Raw genomic sequence first — 22,166 nt, forward strand, 5'->3', positions numbered from 1 at the left:
AACACTACAGAAGTCCAATAAATGAAGCTACAGTCAACCATACCAGCTTGCGGCTACCTAGTTTGGAGTCATGTGCACTTTAATTGAGCTTGCCACAACTTCTAAGTAACATAAAGGCAATGGTTCCAGAAACAACGCCACCATCTGGATCTCAATCAGTATTGCTGCAAAGCGTTTATGATGGACCTCAAAAAAATTTTCTTTAAAATTAGCAGGTTGTTTAGACTTTACAGTAGTGGTTGTAGGACTTTCTTGGGTTTAGACCCCCTCCTTGAAGATCCAACCTTTGGTCAGGGCTCCCCTTAGCTTATAACAAGGCTACATTATTATACCAGTCATTTAGTGATAGTACCAAGAATTACTGAAAGTAAATACACTGCCTCACGTCATGGCTTTAGGACCTCCAGGGGGGACCAGCCCCTCATTGTGGGAACCTAGAAACTAAGCATTAAAACAAATTCTCGCAGCAATAATACTATGAGGAGTAGTAAAGAACCATGTATTGCATAGGCACCCTTAAACTAGTCCTAAACAGACCTGCTCTCCCATGAAAAGAGCATTCTGTGATACCCTCCCAATATTAAAAGCAGCTCATCTGCCCACATATAGATGATAGGGCAATACTGGCCCAGGGCATCTTCATAAAGTCCTGCACCACAGCTTGCTTATCCATTGAGTTATTTTTTATTGACTTATAAATTTAACCCAACCCAAAACATATTCATATTTGACAGATTCTGTGTTCTAGCACTAGTAGGATCGCACACTGGTAACTAACATTAAAGGACACCTTGTTCGAAGAATAACATTGTTCAAAGGCTCTGCACATTAAATAAACTGCCCCTCTCAGTATTCTTGTCACTGCTCCATACAATACCCTACGACACCTAGAAGATGTTTGTTCCACAGACTCTTCAATTGGTGAACACCAATACTGCCCATGCCTTATACCATTAACTACTAGACACTCAAGTGCATTTTGGGGTCAAAAGTGACAGGCAGATGCCAATAAAGTCAGTGGTATTAGGAATGGATGGCATCAGGCAATATTGGCATTTTCTTGAAAAAAAGTAATCAACCCCCTTTAAATATTGTGGAATAGTGGCTATTAAGTGACCTGCACACTCATTGGCTCAGATACCTAAATGTTTCAAAGTATCATTCAACCCTGTCCATTTTTCTATCCTTGTATTTCCACAGTCTCACCACCCATATCTGATTACATTTCTAATTTTACTCATGAAAAAAGGAGTCCTTATCTACTAAGGAACCAAGAACACCATAATTATACCGAGATGTGCTAGAATTTCCATGCTAAATTGTTAACCAGTTTGATGGCTTGCTCTTACTCCATGGGCCAGTTGTGTTTTTATATGGAAAATAGTTAAAACGGTGGAGCAAGTGTAGTTGGTAGGCACAGCAGAATATCATTCCATAGAGCTTTGAACAGCTGTTCTACCAACTTTTTTTTAAGCAATCTTTAACTTAAAGGTATTTAAGAGAAACTTTCCATTTTCTTCTGTTCTTCCAAATCAGAACGCGGACAGGAGAGCCTTGTGACTTAATCAGATTGTCTCTATGGTATGTTGAGGGCCTTTAGTTGGGTGGGATATATTACAACTAGAGTCAGGCTTCCTGCAATGTTAGAGTATTATAGTGGTTTCAGTAAATTAACAATTTAGAAAGAAAAAAAAAAAACGGACAATGATATTCCAAATTTACAGTGATCAACAGAAGCATGGACGACAGAACAGATCTTAATGAAATTAGCTCAGTCCATTCAAATATCACAAAGGAGGGGGGTACAGTGTGCTCATGGCATCTGGAAAACATATTAACACTAATAAGGGCACTGCAGGCTGAGGAGGAATGTGAGGGAACGTCCAACTTCAGAAGTGGTGGTAGGAGTAGCGGAGAAGGCCACAATCAACACTCAATGTAAAAGAGCAGCCACATCTTATTTCAAAGTTAAGGATGAGATTCCCCTCATGGCAAGTGAAGGAACAGGGAAACTGGAAGGAGGGCTTGGCCGCTATGAATCTTCTACCATCTGTAGCAGGGAGTTGACAGCAGCGTCTCTGTTTCCTCCTTGGGCTTCCAGCACAGAACGAATGACCTCAGGGTCCATGGTAGGGAACATATCCTTAATGGATTGAATGTCCTCCTCTCGCGTTTCGTGCTGAGGGTTAACAGCCGGTGGTGGAGCAGCCATTGGCATTCCAGGGTTGTAAATGGGATCTATGAGTAGGGATAAAGAAAGAACTAGCATCATTAAGTTGAGATGGATAACTTGTTCATAGCATAGACTTCGATCCAGGGCAGTCAGTCTGGGAAGCCAGATGGAAAAATCCTTTTGCTCGTACTATTACAGAACCTTGGTTTGCCAAGTGCTTGTTCATCTCTGTGGTGTCATAACAAAACCACACTAGAAGGCACATTTATTAAAGTCTGAATTTATGCGAGCTTTTTTAAAACTCTATTAAATTAGATTTTACTCAAAATTCCAATGGGGGGAATCAAAAAATGTAATCGAATTCGATTAGAATAAACTTGATTTGAGTTTTTTAAAGAGTTTTTTTTTTTCCGAGTTTATTCTAATCAAATTCGATTACATTTTTTTAATTCCTCCCATTGGAATTTTGAGGAAGGATACGAAGAGCATAAAAATGGTCACTGGACCTCTCCCATTGACTTATACATGAACTCGGCAGGTTTTAGGTCGAATTCGAGTTCTTAAAGGGCCGGAGTATGATAAATCTTGAAATTCAAATTAAAACTCGAATTGAGTTTGGATAATTCACAATTCGACCGTTACTAACTCTGCCCCTAAAAGTTGCAAAGGAAGTGGGATGCTCTAGAGATAAAATTCACATGAGACTTTGTGCAAGTCTATCCAGGATAAAAAACACATCATGCCGTGCTGCTTTCCAACATCCGTGTCAGATGGCGAGTGCTTCATGTAGCTTACAGCTCAGACTTTAATGGCAATGACATTTGACATGTACAACTACATCCAGCTTGTGGGGTTTATATAACAAAACAATGAAAAAATACGGCCCTCAGTATGGCTGTAATGAAAGGCAGCTGCTGAAGAAGCGTCAAACTTCCAGAAGAACATTTACACAAATTGGTGCAGTCACAAGTAACAACATGTGCTCAAGTAATAACCCCCCTAGTTCCTAAGTGCATGGCCAACTGCATAGTGTTTCGATGTGGCGCCTCTGAAGACAGATGATTGCTAAAGGGTGAAGATCATATCTGAGCAGTTAGACTGGGAAACGGGAGACGACCGGCTCTGCAAATTCAGAAGTTATCATTAGTTGAAAGGAAGGATTCTGCTGTTTAAAGGAGAAGGAAAGGCTAAAATTAAGTAAACTTTAGCAGAAAGGTGTATATAAATACACCAGTAAACCCTAAAATTAATGCTGCTCCGAGTCCTCTGTCAAAAGAAACATCACATTTCTTTCCTTATTCATGAGCTTCTGTATCAGACTTCCTGTTTTCACCTTAAACCTCCGGGGCTAGGGCTTGAGCATGCTCAGTTTGCTCCTCTCCCTCTCCCCTCCCTGCTGTAATTTGAGCCCAGAGCTGAGTGAGCAGAGAGAGACTCAGGCAGGAAGTGATGTCACACCAAGCTAATATGGCAGCTGCTATCCTAAACAAACAGAGATAGCTTCTAGAGCTGTTTACTCAGGAATAGTAAAGTATTCTGCAGAATAAATATAGTGTTAAAGCTTGCACTATTGTAGCTAATCTATTGGCAATAAACTGCCTTGTTAGCTTTCCTTCTCCTTTAAGGAAATTATCCAAATCAACTTTTTCCCCTGTGCAAACAATTGTTTTGTCCTAACAAGGTACTGTTTAAGAGAAAACAAATACAAATAAAGCCACTTACATAAATAGATCTGCACCTGACACTTGCGAGAGCCAAGAGGCATCCCATCCTATACTGATGCGCCAGTTATTAACTATTCCCACTGGCCCTCACTCTATTCACAGGACCATCTGCTTCCTGATAAAGTGTCACTGACTCTTCCCCTATGGCTGCCAGGGCTCTGCAATAGAGCTAAATGTTTGTAATAATAATAATAATTATTATAGGCCTTGCACAGTAAACTCAACTGCAAACCTTTAAGGCTTGAAAGCATCTGCAGCCATGAAACATACAGTGCTTAGGAACCAGTAAGTCATTAGGAAACAAATTAAAATGTTCAAAATGGATCAGACACATGGAGAAAGCAAAGGAGTCAGGGAGCCCAGGGGAGGATACATTGAGCTGCTAGGGGGGATTCATCTTAAAGACACCACAAATTTCCAATTAAGATTTACACAGTTAAAATCACCTTTGTAATGTGTGGGAATTGGTGTATAATCATCTAGTGCAGAATAATTTCTCCCTTTTCTCTATAAATAAATAAGTTTAATTTTTAGAATACACATAGGATATTATGACATACTGGGGGCAAACAGCAACATGGCGTACACCTATATAAGCTTGTCCATGGAGAAAAAGCTGGATCCTTTAAATGACGCTACACAGACAATCACTTCTGTGGCCTTTTTGAGTGAATATACGGATATTGTTTGTTTTGTGCCTATGACATATGAAGCCTATTCACTCGCTGGTATGATATACAGTACTGTAGGTATTGCACGGACCATCCTAATAAAGGTCCCAAGGGATCAAGGCAATCAAATGTGCGGTTATTCCTAAGTCTCTATGCGGGACCCCCATAGTGCATAACCTGGGTACCCCAATAATAGTAGGACCGATGTTTCTATAACATAGATCATTTGGTAGAATGACAATTCTGTAAAGAGACTAAAGAGCAGGGCATTGTAATAAAGGTTGCACCAAGGCTAGGAAATCATAGCAACCCAACTACAGGTAACACCTGTCTGAAGACTAAAGGATAAGTAAACCTTTAAAATAAGTGAATATAAAATTGACAGGAGTGCTATTCTTATCACTTGTAATTTACATTCATTATTTATTTTCTGTTTATTCCAAGATATTTAAGGATACCTGTGCTGTTAATATGAATGAATTTTGTTACAACAGCGCCGCCTGCTGGTCATTTTCCCACCAGTCTGACCACCAAGTAGTCAATTAATTTGTCAGGAGAAAGAGGCTGCTCTGATGTTCTTCTGCTTAGGAAAGATTTTTTTCCTAAGCAGATCATCAGAGCAGCCTCTTTCTTTCTCCTGACAACTTCCTTGACTACTTGGTGGTCAGAAAATCAGGTGGTGCTGTTGTAACAAAATGTATTCATGTTACTAGTATATGTATCTTGGAATAAAAAGAAAATAAATAATGACTGTAAATTGCTAAAGTGTTTAGAATAGCGCCCTCATCAATTTTACATTCACTTATTTCAAAGGTTTACTTATCCTTTAACTGGATGGTTTGAGTTACAAGACCTGGTGCAATATTTAGTTATTTACCCCGGTGACTACCATTCTTTGAAGTAGATCAGAACTCTCAGCAAAGGCGCTGGGATCAAACCCCAGGTATAATGTTATGCCTTCCTCATTAGAACTGCTTGAGATAATACGTTTTAGGTGCCCCCTAATTATTTTTATAGCTGCAGTCTCCAATAACGGGTAACCAGTAGCCAATGATTATCAAATGGAATAAAGCATGCAAGAGCTATGGGAAGTTACCCAGAGTCATGTACTCAAAATCTGGGTGGAGTGAGTATAGAAGCAGGTACAAAGCAAGAAACAGAGACACAGGTAGGGTTGGGAATGACACAGGGAGAGGACAGACTGTTAATGACCTATATACCTATGAAGGCACACATGTCTAAGGAAATAAATATGTTGAAATTCAAAATGTCTCCTTATTGAAGTGCACCTTTCCTACACAATAGGGCGCTTCCCAGCAGCTGACTAAGGCACTGCGGAAGTCTTCACTGTAGAGTAAGAACACTATATTCTGCTGGTACTTAAAGTAATCTAATGGGAAGCTTGGAGCCGAGAATGAGCAGCAAACCCTGCACTCCCGCTGAGACGATCATTAAGCCTTCACCAGTCAATATACCAGTAGATATATTTGAGGAACCAGAGTGCAGTTGCCCTTTAACTGCATTTCTCCATAGTTACTATTTAAAAAAATCATGCACATACCTATAAGGGGCTGAACTGTTCAACTTATTAACAGCCCCGACTTTTAGCAACTAAACCCTGCAGCTGCCAGTACTCAATCAAGATCAATTATTCAGCCTGTTTTCGGACTATCTGTTTTGCCTGTAATGCAATCACAACTAGGACTTCAAGGTAGATGGGTATGTAGGGATGGAAAAAGCCACCCACATTGTAAATGAAGAGGCCTGTGAGTAGGCAGTAGCACCAGCCAGTCCCTGGAGACAAGAAACTTTGGTTGAAAGAAGCAAATTCAGTGTCCCTGGTTGTAGGCCAGTCATGCAGATTGGACGTTTGAGGAAAAAATCCTATGTAAGTTAATGTGTGTGCATCCATTCAAAATACATGTTGTAGTGCCTTCAGAATGAGCTTCCACCAGTTTATCTGTGGCCAGCCCACTTGCCCCCCTACATCTAATGCAAATATTTCTCCATACTATGTCTTCCTCATCAGGGCAAGCTAAATCAGCAACTTCTCACTCTCGAGACAACAAGGTGCTTATATTTTCCTTCTCACCAGTGACTTCTGCACTTTGCCCCATTATTTATGACTGCTGCTGCTCCCTCTACACTTTTGGCCATGTTTTTTAAATGTTCATTTTAGCCTGCGTGTTACTCTGAGTTGCATTGTGCTAAGTCATCCAAAAGGTGGAGCTCCTGCTCTTTCAAAGTCTACTCAATGTCATTGGTAGTCAACTAGTGCCCTGATGCAGCCTTCAAACGCTCTGCTTAGGAGCACCCATAGTAGACTTTGTTGGTATGGTACTAAAAGCTCCACACAAGGAGCTAGATGCTTCTCCTTAAAAAGGCTCTAGGCAGGCCCTATGGCTAAAGCACTGGGAGCTGGAAAAGAAGGGAGTCCTCTGAAGTGCCCACAAAAAAAAAAAAAAACACGTGTTAACCCAGAAGTGACATTAAAAGTTATTTGCAAATGTAACTGCAAATGAGAATTGGCCCTATTGAATCTATGTAGCAGAAGCCAACTCTCCTCCAGACAAAACTCCATTTCTCACAGTGTTTCAATAGTCAGAACCAGCAGTACAAAGGACAGCAAAGAACAGGCAAGTGTTTCATGTGTATAATACGTTTCATTCTTGAGATTTTATTAACTGTTAACTAGTTCAGTAAGAGATCGAATGCAAAATGCATTCTCTATAGTAATGGCACATGGGGCGATTTTATATCCGTGGCCTCTCAGGGAAAATCATTACAACTGAAATGCACATACCTGCTGGAAGTCACTTACCATTCTGCTTCATGGGAAATGGGCACCATATGGTGCACCACAGTGCCATTAAGCACGTATAGCTTGGGAAGATTTACTGCTGCATTATTAAAGGACACCTGCTCGGTGGTAATGCAGTGTACCATAGAACAGCACCATTCAGCTGAATGTGAAGAGGCTGTTAGCATGAGCTTTCTCGCCGAGAGGGAAAGTTGTGACCCCAATGACCTGTGTCATATAGAATAATTGATCCTTATTGGCCGGTAAAGCAATAATATTGGGCTTATTTAATGTTCAAATAATTGTTTTGTAGACTTGAAGTATTTTGATTCAAATCACGGAAAGACCCCTTATCCAGAAAACCTAAAGTCCCAAGCATTCTGGATAACAAGTCCCATACCTGTACATACAAATCTCACTTATCCGCATTCTGTTCATGCAGTGTTCAAACTATGAGTACCAACTGATCATATTTACCTGCAATGGGCACATATCCGACCCCCTGCTGGTAGACTGTGGGCATCAAAACTACAGGCTGTGCAGGCATCATTGCTGGCACCGACTGAAAGATATTAAGAAATTTAAAGACAACAAAAAAGGCAAGATAGTCAGAAAACCCATAAAACAGGATTAATACATTTGCTTCTTTGTTGCATGAAGTGACCAGTATGCCTCAGCAAAGGGACGTATAGCAATTAAGACACAGTTAAAGGAATCCTGCTGTAAGCAATTTAAATTCCAATCTGCAAAACTATACTGAGACAGTTCTAATGATCCCAAGCAAAATAGGATTTCATACTGAGAAGAGGAGACTATTGTCTTTCATAGTAAAGACTGGGGGTGAGGGTGTTTAGACAGTCTTTGTTATCTAAAACTTCCAAATACAATTTTAGTATTGCGACTTTTCCAATGAAGAAATCGCTTACTTGGGATGCAAGAATGGCTGCTCTCTCTTTATAATTGCAGTTTGCCTGACTGAACCTGGAGAAATTTGTTAGGGGGGCCACTGACCACCAATGGATTTTTTAACTTGTAAGGGGGCCAATGACCACCAATATTTATTTATTTTTTTACTTGTAAGGGGGCCCTGTCACCAATGTTTTTTTTTCTATGGGGCCCCTGACCACCAATGTTTTTGTTTTATTTGCAAGGGGGTCCCTGACCACCAATGGTATTTTTTAACTTGTGGGGGGGCCCTGATGTCTCAGATGTCATCCCTCTGAAGACGGGCCATTGCCATTGTGATTGTATTAGTGATGCCGAAGAAGCAGCTTGGATGAGTAGTGAAAAGTCTTCAATGATTACTAATCCAGTTGTTTTAGATTTACCTATATTAGATAATGCAAACAGAATGTTCACTTTTAATTGCTAGAAAGTGCTAGAAAGAAAATATTAGTCCCTGTCAAAGTCTAATTTCTCTTTGTGCTGTTCTCATCCCGCTAACAAGGTTATTCTTATTCATTACCATATATACACGTTGTAATTACACTGTAAAACTTTATTACCGTGTAGGACATGACGAGGTTGATCATTCCTTCCTTGTCATCGCCCTGTTTGCCACTTAAACTGAACCATTCATCCACATGCTTTCCTTCCTTCAACGTCTCTGGGATAGTGATGTGTGTCCAGGCAATGCGGTCATCCATGGAGAAAGCTCTCTGTATGCCCGAAGGAAATAAAAGAAGGAAATTAAAAAAAAACAACATGTATTTCATGTGAAATATTAGTAAAAGAGGAGGTCAGCCTTTGTTATTGACAGCAATATCACAGCAATGAGAACAGTTTTTCTTTTTTTTTTTTGGGATGCTCATCTTTATATAACCTTTTAGATGCATATATTCTATTAATTTTTTTAACTGGCTGTTTTTTTAATTATCAGCCTTCCTATTCTGCTTATTTCCAGCTTTCAACTGAAAATGTTTGTTGGGGGTCATGGACAGGGATGTCATTGGAAGTCACGGTAGCCCCATACTACTTAGTTAGTAGAACCCACCCCAGGGGACCAGCTACCAACTATCTGGGTTTTGGGATCGGTCAACCAAGTTGGAGTCAAAATTGAAATAAAATGGCCTACTAATTTGCATGCATGGTCACACCCCTTCAACTGCCCTGGCCATGCCCAGTTACCCTCAAAACCTTGCCTACCATCAAACAAAGTCCTGTATGATTTACCCGTTGCAGTCATATTTTTATGTATATTGGAAATGCACGTTACCCCTCCAACTGTCTTAAATCCCCTTAGGAAAACCAACAGGAGTTATGGTTTCTTTGAGAAATATTGTCCAGTGTTATTTGGATACTGGCAAGCCAAATGGGGCTGCATATTGGAACTTATTCATAGCATAGCAAGAACAAGCCCCTAGATCTTCACACAGCCAATAGGCATATTATTATACCAGAGTAGGTATTCCCAGTTCCGATTCTGCCTATTTCAATTAAAAATACTTGTTATGTGTACAGCTGAGTAAGGGAAGTGTTTGCTATAGTCTGCACAGGAGAGTGGCCAGCAACATGTTATTGCTCCCATTATCCTCCGTTACAGTCAGGTATTCCCACTGGCAGTCAATAAAAAAAATGACAGTTTTATGCACAAAATGGCAGAACCACTAATCTACCAGAGTGCAGCAGGTAGTCCACACTTTTGCAAAGGAAAGGGCTGCTGCTGCAATGCTTGAGGCCGTGAAGGCCATTTTTTGAGCCCAGGGATCCATTAGGGGTTTCTTTTGGTTGAGAAGATTGAGCCTACTGTAATGCACATTATGGAAAAGAGAAATTAAAATATTGCTAACCTCATCAAAGATTTCTATGTAGAAGGAATCCACTCCAGGAGGAATTGTGCACTGAATCACTTTGTTCCACCGTGGGTTCTTAGCCCCATTGTGAGCAGTGGGCGTCTCATACACTGCATATCCCAAACGTATCCGGCAGTACGGGTCCATCCGGGTCATTCCATAATTCTTAGCAAGCTTAGCCTGGGATGAAAAATAAGGTAATGTTAGTGAGGAGTATGCAGGAGGTTCAGAACCTTTCGTGGGAAACTGTCTCAGGGTCAATAAGAAGGACAGAGAAACAGCGACTGAAATGGGGAGAGGTGGTGACTCCTTTGTTGGATCATAGAGATATATATGAAAAAATTTACTAGTAAAATATATATATATATATATATATATATATATATATATATATATATATATATATATAAATAAACTAGTATATGTTCTAATCCAGGTCCTTTTTATACACAAGGCATAATAATAAATCACATTTAAACTCTACTCTGGAAAGTAATGCAGATAATAAAAATTGGGTCTTACAGTTAGGGCCATCAGTAAAGTCACATAATAACAAGAAAATTAAGCTGTGAGCATTTTCACTCAATCAGGAGACAAGGACACGAAGATTCAAATGTTTAGCTACGGAACTCACCATCTAACACCAAATACCTTCTGATGTTAAGGATGGTAGCTTTCTTTTAATAAATCTTAATTCTCAAATAATCTTAATTCTCTCATACATTTCCAAACAAGCACTAGAGGTCTGGAGCAAATAAACAAAACAAAAACAAATTGTTTTTACTGGAACCTTGTACAGTAGTAGCATTCTGTACTTGTTTTCACTGGTGTTTGAGTTTCCCTTTAAAGGAGAATTCAACCTGTGGGGGAAAAAAACCTCCCTGATGTAATCGGAGCCCAGAGCTATGAGTGAGCAGGGAGAGACTCAGGCAGGAAGTGATGTTGCACTAAACTAATATGGCAGCTGCTATCCTAAACAAAGAGAGAGCTTCTAGAACTTTTTACTCAGCTATGGCAAAGCATTATCCAGAATAAATATAGTGTTATAGCTTGCACTATTTTGACTAATCAATTGGCAATAAACTGCCTTGGTGGCTTTCCTTCTCATTTAATTTCCCATCTCTGCGTCATATGACAAAGCTTTACAAATGACAGGAAATAGTTGTAAATAGTATAAAGACAGAAGACAGCCTCGACACCTGTACACTATAAAGAATACCCCATACAGAGCCATTACCTACCTGCACCACAGTAATGCTGAGTCGGCCCATGGTCGCCATAACGCCAGAATATTGTAGCTGCTGTGCTGCCTGGGCATCCAACTGTATCTGCTGCTGTTGCTGGGTAGGGCTAATGCGCAGGAAATCTTGGGGCAGTTCCCCAATAAACACCTACGGGAACATCCAAAGAGAAAGGATAATAGTGAGCAACAAATAGTATAATACCTTTTTTTAGAGTAAGATGCAGCATCTCCAGGCACTGATCATTGAAGGGGTGGTTCACCTTTAAGTTAACTTTCAGTATATTATAGAATGGCCAATTCTAAGCAACTATTCAATTGGTCTTTATTATTAATTTCTTATCCTTTTTATATATTTGTCGTCTTCTTCTTCTGACTCTTTCCAGCTTTCAAATGGGGGTCACCGACCCCATCCAAAAAAACAAATGCTCTGTAAGGCTACAAATGTATAGTTATTGCTACTTTTTATTACTCATCTTTCTATTCAAGTCCTCTCCTATTGATATTGTAGCCTCTCATTCAAATCAATGCATGATTGCTAGGGTAATTTGGACCCTAGCAACCAGATTGCTGAAATTGCAAGAGCTGCTGATTAAAAAGCTAAACCACAAATAATAAAAAATGAAAACCAATTGCAAATGGTCTCAGAATATCACTCTCTACATCATAATAAAAGGGAATTTAAAGGTGTGGCATGACTATTCACAAGAGCAACACCTATTTCACACATCAGTTTTGCTACAGAGAACCTGTGCCCAACTACAGTGCTTCAATACATATGTACTGCAGGAGAGAGGGGTCAAGGTAACAATGTGGAGGGGTGACCCAAAAAATGTTCTGGGGGGGGCAGAAGAGTGAAGTTATACCACTGGTATCAGGGGAGTCCGACCCAATACTTAAACAAATGATCAAAATGGTACGGTCAAAGTCAGCGGAACTGAAAAGGCTCTGCTCCCATTCTCCCTTCTTGCTGCTAAACCTCTTTATCTCTTTCTACTACTTCAGAAGAGAACACTTTAGGGGCTACAAAGAGTAGAATAATGTCAGACAGCCCCCCTAGGAATGAGTAAAGTCATTAGGAACCAAGAGCAGAGTCGGAACAGGAATTCAGCCGGCTGTTCCTGAGAGTGCCATTACCAGGAAACTGGGGTGCTCGGGACAACCTAACGAGGATTTTAAAACGGTGTCAGTATTCCTTTAAAGGATAATTAAACCCCAATAATAAATGTGGCTAAAAATGGCATATTTTATATAAAGAAATTATTGAACCAGCCTAAAGTTTCAGTTTCTCAACAGCAGCAATGATCCAGGACTTCAAACTTGTCACAGGGGGTCACCATCTTGGAAAGTGTCTGACACTCACATGCTCAGTGGGCTCTGAGCAGCTGTTGAGAAGCTAAGCTTAAGGGTCGTCACTAATTATCCAGCAGAAAATGAGGTTGCCTATAATATAAGCTGATGCTACAGGGCTGATTATTAAAGGGAAAGTAAAGTCTAAAATAGAATAAGGCTAGAAATGCTGTATTTTGTATACTAAACATAAACTTACTGCACCACAAACCTAATCAAACAAATGATTTATGCTTTCAAAGTTGGCCACAGGGGGTCACCATCTTGTAACTTTGTTAAACATCTTTGCAAGACTGCGCACATGCTCAGTGTGGTCTGGGCTGCTTAGGGATCGTCATAAATGATCAAAACAGGGGAACAAACAAAACTGATTGAGTTCAGCATGGCTGGGAAGTAAGGCTGGGGCTCCCCCTGCTGTTCATAAGTATGATTGTTTCCCTGCAGAGCAGTTAGGGACCGTCTGACAATTCCTATCCACAGCAGTAAATGAAGGAAGAATTTCACTGCATAGTCAGGTTTCTTATAAAAACAGTGCATGTTTTTTATTTTATTATTGGAAATAGGTTTCTTTTTCATTAAAGAAAGTAAAAATGGGATTTTATTTTTTTGCCTTTACATGCCCTTTAAATTCTGATGCTAATTGCACTGGTTTTCTGTGCTGCCATGTAGTAATTATCTGTATTAATTACTAATCAGCCTTAAATTGTGACATTTCTATTCTATGTGTACTGTATATTGTGAGTGGGTCCCTAAGCTCAGTAAGTGACAGCAGCACAGAGCATGTGCAGTGAAGCAGCAGAAAAGAAGATGGGGAGCTACTGGGGCATCTTTGGAGACTCAGCTATTTACTGCTAAAGGGATGTAGTTGCCTTGGGCTGGTACAGAAGCAAAAAACATAATGTACAACATTTCTAGCCTACTTCTTTAGTTAAGCTTTAGATCTCCTTTAAACTGTGAATCTATTGAGCTGTTGCAACATGTCATGGGTGACAGATGAAACACCTACAGATCAGCACATTACGGGTGGGGCCCTGACACAGCAGAATAATGACAAGTTTAGTTTATGCTCTAGACGAGTCTATATGTTTATGTATCATGCACATAATAAGAGAGCTGTTGCGTAGGACTATCCTTGGGTCAATGTAATGTAATATACTCACAGGAGGATGACTGGTGCTGAATAAGGCTGTCCAGCTGCCTCTTCTACAATATACACTCCATGGGCATCAGGACTGAAAGTGAATACTTCTATCAGTGGCTGGGAAGATGCAGGAAACCTCAGCCATAGGGAATGTATTAAAATGAATGATGTAAGGGTTTAATGATTAAATAGGGGAGTGTTTAGTCTTTATGGCCAACAGTTTAGTCATATTTATGACAGCTCATCGGGTCCACGGGGCCAAGGATTCTAACTGAAGCCCATTAATTAGCAACGCTGAAGCCTTTAGGCCAGTGCTGTATTTCCAAACACAGATCACCAGATGCAGAAAAGCCTTTTCTAAATAAATGGGTAACGAGCATACATGTTTACCCTAGCAACCATGCACTGATTTAAACAATAGACTGGAATATCAATAGTAGAAGGCCTAGATAGAAAGATGTCACCAATCATGGGCACCCCCCCCCAATTTACTACAATTAGAGCATTTAAAATATTAATAGGTGGATATATAGCTATTTCAAGGGGTAGTACAACCTTTAATTGATACACCTTTAAATGTGTTATAGAATGACCTATTCTAAGCATCTTTTCAATTGGTCTTCATTATTATATATATATATATATATATATATATATATATATATATATATATATATATATATATATATATATATATATATATATAGTTTTAGAATTATTTGCCTTTTTCTTCTGCCTCTTTTCAGCTTTAAAACGGGGGTCACTGACCCCATCTAAAAACACATGCTTTGTAAGGTTACAAATGTATTGTTATTGCTAATTTTTATTACTCATCTTTCTATTCAGGCCTCTCCTATTCATATTCCAGTCTCTTATTCAGTCCACATTGTTGAAATGGCAAACTGGAGAGCTGTTTTTTTTTTATTATAGTTTTTTATTATCTGCCTCTGTAAGGCTACAAATGTCTTGTTATTGCCACTTTGTACTACTCATTTTTCTGTGCAGGCCCTCTCCTATTCGTCATTCATTCAAATCAGTGCATGTGGCTAGGGTATTTTGGACCCTAGCAACCAGACTGCTACAAACTGGAGAGCTGCTGAGTAAAAAGCTAAATAACTCAAAAATCAATTGCAAATTGTCTCAGAATATCACTCTCTACATCATACTAAGGGGCACATTTACTAAGCTCAAGTGAAGGATTCGAATGAAAAAAACGTTGAATTTCGAAGTTGTTTTTGGCTACTTCGACCACGACTTTGAATCGAACGTTTCGAACTAAAAATCGTTCGACTATTCGACCATTCGATAGTGGAAGTACTGTCTCTTTAAAAAAAACTTCAACTACCTACTTCACCACTTAAAACCTACCGAGCACCAATTTTAGCTTATGGGGACCTTTTCTCCATAAGCTTTGTGAATAATTTCTGATCGAAGGAAAATCGTTCGATCGATGGATTAAAATCCTTCAAATCTTTTGATCGATTTTTCCTTCGTTCTTTCGATCGAAGTAAATGCGGTAAATCCTTCGACTTCGATATTCAAAGGATTTTACTTTGATGGTCGAATATCGAGGGTTAATCAACCCTGGATATTCGACCAAATAGTAAATGTGCCCCTAAGAGTTAATTTAAAGGTGAACAACCCCTTTAATGTTTAGTATGATGTTGATATCAATTTTACAAAGACAAGCTTCAATTTGTCTTTATTTTTAGGTTTTGTATTGCAGTTTTCAGGCTTGGAGTTTCAACTGCTATATGGTTGCTAGGGCTGGATAACCATAGCAATCAGGCAGCAGTTTGAAAGATACAATGGAAGATCAGCAGACCAAGGGAAAAGTTGCCTTAAACAAGACTCTAAAACACAAAGTATGGGACCCATTATGCAGAATGCTCGGGGGTTTCCAGATAATGGATCTTTCTGTAATTTGGATCTTCATAGTTTGTCTACTAGAAAATCATGTAAACATTAAATAAACCCAATAGGCTGGTTTTGCTTCCAATAAGGAATAATGAAATCTTGGTTTGGATCAAGTTCAAGGTACTGTTTTATTAATACAGCGAAAAAGGAAATCATTTTTAAAAAATTGCATTATTTTGATAAAATGGAGTCTACTGGAGATGGCCTTCCCGTAATTCAGAGCTTTTTTGGATTATGGGTTTCTGGATAATGGATCCCATATCTGTATATATAGTACATGCACATCCCTTTTAAGGCATCTACAAAAAGTATTAGTGGTTGGTGTGCAGTTTTAGCTGTGACAAAAGGGCAGCCATATCCAGGCACTCTCTGATCAATTAGCCCCTTGGTCCAACAGCGCCATACACTGCCAAGCTACAATATATTTGGTACAGGTATGGGACCTGTTGTCCAGGATTCTCGGGTTCTGAAGTTTTCCGGATAACTGATCTTTCTGCAAATTGGATCTGCATACCTTAGGCCTACTAAAAAAATATTTAAACATGAATTAAGCCCAATGGGATTGTTTTCCTCAAATAAGGATTAATTATATCTTAGTTGGGATCAAGTACAAGCTACTGTTTTATTATTACACAAAAAAAGGAAATCATTTTTTAAAATTTGGATAAAATGGAGTCTATGGGAGATGGCCTTTCCGCAGCTTTCTGGATTTTTGGATAACGGATCCTATACCTGTTCTGTAAAGTGATTTTATAGAAAAACCACCTCTCTGGCTGCAAGAAGCTCCTTACTTGTAGCAGGCACTTTGTGAAACTCTAAAGGTGAATTAGTCGATCCAGTCTAAAGCACTGAAGCAAATCACAGGATAGACATACATACATATTATATATATATATATATATATATATATATATATATATATATATATATATATATATATATATATATATATATATATATATATATATATATATATATATATAATACACAAAAGCCATGAATATCCTGTAAATTATATTCTTATAAACGGTGAGTTCTGATGTCATCAGTTATAAACGGTGAGTTCTGATGTCATTTCTGTCACATGACTCATTGAAATTTGTGTATTATAATAAATAAAGTACCCCCAGTTGTAAAATATGAGGATATTAGAAGTTACCTCGGAGTTCCATGACCTGTATAAAAACACTCGGCCTTCGGCCTCGTGTTTTTATATGGTCATGAAACTCCTCGGTAACTTATAATATCCCTATATTTTACAAAAGGGGGGTACTTTATTCACTATATATATATATATATATATATATATATATATATATATATATATATATATATATATATATATATATATATATATATATATTGTAAATTATATCCTTATAAACGGTGAGTTCTGATGTCATCAGTTATAAACGGTGAGTTCTGTCACATGACTCACTGAAATTTGTGTATAATAATAATAAAGTACCCCCAGTTGCAAAATATAAGGATATTAGAAGTTACCTCGGAGTTCCATGACCTGTATAAAAACACTCGGCCTTCGGCCTCGTGTTTTTATATGGTCATGAAACTCCTCTGTAACTTTTAATATCCTTATATTTTACAAGAGGGGGTACTTTATTCACTATATATTAGTCCCAAAGGAGGAGTCTATTTATCAAGCGATTTCAAAAAAACACAACAAGGGAATAAATAATTGTACACTCAATTTTGAAATGACTATTCAGCTCAACTTTATTCTGTTTTGTTTTCGACACTGCAAATTCTAGATGGTACATCCAAAGACACACTCATGAAAACCTTATTGGGCCATTTTGAACTCACTGAGTAAAAGAGATCTCTGAATTCAGAGCCAGATTTCACTATAAGCTGCAGTTGAATTTTCATGAATTATTAAAATCAAAAAGAGAATTCTGAATAGGGCACAACATATACAGGTATGGAACCTGTTATCCAGAATGCGGTGGACCTGAGGTTTGCCAGACAACGGATCTTTCTGTAATGTGGATCTTCGAAAATCATGTAAACATTAAAATGAGGATTAATTATATCTTATTTTGGATCAAATACAAGGTACAGGTATGGGACCGGTTATCCAGAATGCTTGGGACAGGAGGCTTTCTGGATAAGGGATCTTTCTGTAATTTGGATTTCGTACCCTAAGTCTACTAAAAAAGTAAACATTAAATCAACCCAATAGACTGGTTTTGCTGCAAATAAGGATTAATTATATCTTAGTTGGGTTCAAGTACAAACTACTGTTTTATTATTACTGAGAAAAGGGGAATCACTTTAAAAATTTGGATTATTTGGCTAAAATGGAGTCTATGGGAGATGACCATTCCGTAATTCGGAGCTTTCTGGAAAACGGTTCCGGATAATGGATCCTATACCTGTACTGAAATTTTAAACAACAATATAGAATATTAAATACTGATGCCAGGCTGGCAAGTTTTCAACCATCATATGACCTTAAAAGGTGTTGTTCACCTTTAAATTAACTTTTAGTATGCTGTAGATGAGAGTGATATTCTGAGATGATTTGTAATTGGTTTTAATATTTTACTATTTGTGGATTTTGAATTATTAAATTTTTTTATTCAGCAGTTTGCAATTTCAGCTATCTGGATGCTAGGATGCAAATGATCCGAGCAACCATGCATTGATTTAAATGAGAGACTGAAATATGAATAGGGGGGGGGGCCTGAATAGCAAGAGTAATAAAAAGTAGCAGTAACGATATATTTGTAGCCTTTCAGAGCATTTATTGTTTAAATGGGGTCAGTGACCCCAATTTGAAAGCTGGATAGAGTTGAAAAAGAAGACAATTAATTAAAAAAACAAAACTATTAAATATAAATAATGAAGACCAATGGAAAAGTTGCTTAAAACTGTGTGTGCCATACTCGGACTTCCCCATGCTCCCTGTGTGTGCCATACTCTGCCTGTGGAACATAAGCCTGGTTGGGGTGGGGGGTGCTGTGGTATCCACAGGGGAGGAGGCGGCATATGATTTAAGGGTTTATATTAATATGACTTAACTTTTTTCACAAATGATTGATATCCCTGCAAAGAAGACCAACCATTTGTTTTTTTGGTGTGCTACCACCATTAATGCGGACATGGTCTTGTGGTAACATGGGTGTGGTTTAAAAACAAGGAGCCGTAAACAGTGGCTTCCATTACCGGCCCTCCACCACGGACACCAAAAAAGTCCGGCCCTCGGTACCAGAGAAGTTTGAGAGCACTGTAAAAAGTTAACTTGAAGGTGAACCACCCCTTTAAGGACCAGCATGGGAGAGTTGGTTTTTGGTTTTTTTTGGTTTATGCTCATGAGACCACTGTAGGCAGCTCTTCAGGTTGCAATTTAATCAATCTTGTTGCTAGGGTACAAATTAGCCTAGCAACCATGCATTGATTTAAATAAGAGACTGGAATATGAATCAGAGAGGGCCTGAATAAAAATAAGAGTAATACAAAGGAGCAATAACAATAAATGCGTAGCCTTACAGAGCATTTGTTTATGACTCCTTTTTGAAAGCAGTCATTTGTCAGAAGAAAAAGAAAAAAAACTTAAAGGTAAACCCCCCTTTTAAGCTACCCAACCAAAGCCTTGCCCGTGCGAGGCACAGAATTGCAGATGCATCAGTGTATGGGGTTGGGACAGAAATAAACAATGCAGCTAGAGGGGCTGCAACATGGGGTGACATCACCAGTAGGGAGGGCAGCAACCCACCAAAGGAGTAAGGTTTTGGCCCAAATTCAAGCCAGCCCACCAACAACTATTACGCAAGGTAGATCCTTTCACACTAAAACAAATACAGGTATTGGATCCGTTTTCCGGAAACCCGTTATCCAGAAACTCCGAATGACGGAAAGGCCGTCTCTCACAGACTCCCTTTGATACAAATAATTAAAGTTTTTAAAAATGATTTCCATTTTCTTCTTATTAATAATAATAATGATAAAACAGTAGCTTATACTTGTTTCAAACTAAGATATAATTAATCCTTATTGGAAGCAAAACCAGCCTCTTGGGTTTATTTAATGCTTACATGATTTTCTGGTAAACTTGAGGTATGAAGATCCAAATTATGGAAAGATCTGTTATCTAGAAACCCCCAGGTGCCGAGCATTCTAGATAACAGGTCCCATACCTGTATCACTTTGGAGAGACTGCTTACCATCTTCATCATCATGTATTTAGAGAGTGACAGTCATTTACACACACAAGGGTTAGAGAATAATAACAGGATCAGAGGGCCCAGTTTATATAAAGAGTAAAGGAAGCAATATGGTACTATTACTACATTATAACACGGGGAGCTGCACCCATGATTATAAGTCAGTCACATGACAGAACAATCATAACAAACACAAGATAGGACCCTTTTTGTCACTGCAATCAGGCGTGATATCTCATTATAACACACAAAAGCCATGAATAGCCTGTAAATTATATCCTTATAAACGGTGAGTTCTGATGTCATCAGTTATAAACGGTGAGTTCTGATGTCATTTCTGTCACATGACTCACTGAAACTTGTGTATTATAATAAATAAAGTACCCCCTTTTGCAAAATATGAGGATATTAGAAGTTACCTCGGAGTTCCATGACCTGTATGTCATGGAACTCCTTGGTAACTTATAATATCCTTATAATTTACAAGAGGGGGTACTTTATTCACTATATAACCTGAAAGAAAAACAAGCACAGGAGGGACAGGCTTGTATCGAAGTTTTAACTTGTAACATACAGTGAAACCTCAATTTTACATACCCTGAGTTTAAAGGGGTGGTTCACCTCTAAGTTTACTTTTAGTGTTTTATGGAATGTAATTCTAAGCAACGTTTCAATTGGCCTTCATGTTTTTTCGTTTTCAAATGATTTGCCTTTTTCTGCCGACTATTTGCAGCTTTTAAATAGAGGTCACCGACCCCATCTAAAAACAGATGCTCTGTAAGACAAATGTATTGTTATTGCTATTTTTTATTACTCCTCTTTCTATTCCCACCCTCTCCAATTTATATTCCAGTCTCTTATTCAAATCAATGCATGGCTGCTAGGGTAATTTGTACCTTAGCTACCAGATGGCTATCTATATTAGAAACATTATTTATTTTGCACAGCCTATTTATTTACCCATTTTTTATAATGAACTGTTCCTTTAAAGGGGTTGTTCACCGTAGAGTTAACTTTTAGTATGATGTAGAGAGTGATATTCTAAGACAATTTGCAATTGGTTTTCATTTTTTATTATTTGTGGTTTTTTAGTTATTTTGCTTTTTTATTCAGCAGGTCTCCAGTTTGCCATTTAATCAATCTTGTTGCTATGGTCCAAATTACCCTAGCAGCCATGCCCTGATTGGAATATGAGATTGGAAAAGGGTGGGTAATGAATAAAAAGTTGAGCAATAAGAGTACATTTGTAGAATTACAGCGCAATTAATTTTTAGATGGGGTCGGTGACCCCCATTTGAACACTGGAAAGAGTCAGAAGAAAAAGGCAAATAATTAAAAAACTATAGAAAAATAAATAATGAAGACCAGTTGTAAAGTGGCTTAGAATTGGTCATTCTACAACATACCAAAAGGTGAACCACCTCTTTTTTTTCAATAAAGATAATGTGCTCTGTATAAACAAACCCCTCCATTCACCCTCTCGTGACTGTTTTGACTGATAGAAAAGCAGAGGTAGATCTGTGCAGTGGAAATCCAATTATCCACCTTGCAAGAGCCACAAGGTTGGAGACATGGAGCAATTTTAATGCCTTCATTTGCCTCGATCAAGAAATAACAAAAAAAACCATAGATTTTTGAGGCAATTAAAACAATAGGTAAAACCATATTGAGCGCAAGTTGTGCGCATTAGTATCTTCTTTGGTGATGCTGCACAAGGGCCACACGGCTCCTTTAAACCCCACAACCAGGTGGTGACACATTCGACAGCTGCTGCAGGCTGCACTGATTTATATATAGCCATGCAGAAAGCAGGTTTCGGACTCAGAGGCTACGCAGCATGGGGATTTTATCTGTGAAGTTGAAGAGGGGGAGGTCAGTACATTTCAAATATTGAAGATCTCAGTGACACCTTATTTACGAACTACCCAGGAATGCAGCGTGTTCTTTACAGTGGGGCTGGGTCTCTCTGTGTGTCCTCCATACACCGACCTTTTTATCACCACCACCATTTACAGAACGAATCACCTAGCGCTCCCGTTTCACCCCAAACCTCTCTTCCCTCAATCTCACCTGCCCTCTCTGGGTGCTGATACTCGTTGCCATGGCTTCTGAGCAGCTCTTATCTCTCTCTGGTCTCGTCTTCTCTCAGGCACTTCCGGTTTTAGCTGCTGCAC

General features: G+C 38.7%; 1 protein-coding gene across 2 annotated transcripts; it reads right to left on the reverse strand.

The window, feature by feature from the left end:
* Positions 1 to 668: 668 nt before the first annotated feature.
* tollip.L (toll interacting protein L homeolog) lies at positions 669 to 22,111 on the reverse strand. Of its 2 annotated transcripts, none has more exons than NM_001091951.1 (6): positions 22,063 to 22,111; positions 11,402 to 11,551; positions 10,158 to 10,340; positions 8,874 to 9,026; positions 7,846 to 7,930; positions 669 to 2,238 (listed from the first exon to the last, which is right to left on the reverse strand). In NM_001091951.1, the coding sequence occupies exons 1-6, from the start codon at positions 22,093 to 22,095 to the stop codon at positions 2,033 to 2,035; spliced, it is 810 nt and encodes a 269-aa protein (NP_001085420.1). In that variant the 5' UTR covers positions 22,096 to 22,111; the 3' UTR covers positions 669 to 2,032. The 2 variants fall into 2 exon arrangements, with proteins under 2 accessions (NP_001085420.1, XP_041445196.1); XM_041589262.1 differs by lacking the exon at positions 22,063 to 22,111 and adding an exon at positions 13,911 to 13,984.
* Positions 22,112 to 22,166: the final 55 nt, after the last annotated feature.

This window comes from Xenopus laevis, chromosome 4L, assembly GCF_017654675.1.
Source record: "Xenopus laevis strain J_2021 chromosome 4L, Xenopus_laevis_v10.1, whole genome shotgun sequence".
NCBI classification, from domain to species: domain Eukaryota; kingdom Metazoa; phylum Chordata; class Amphibia; order Anura; family Pipidae; genus Xenopus; species Xenopus laevis.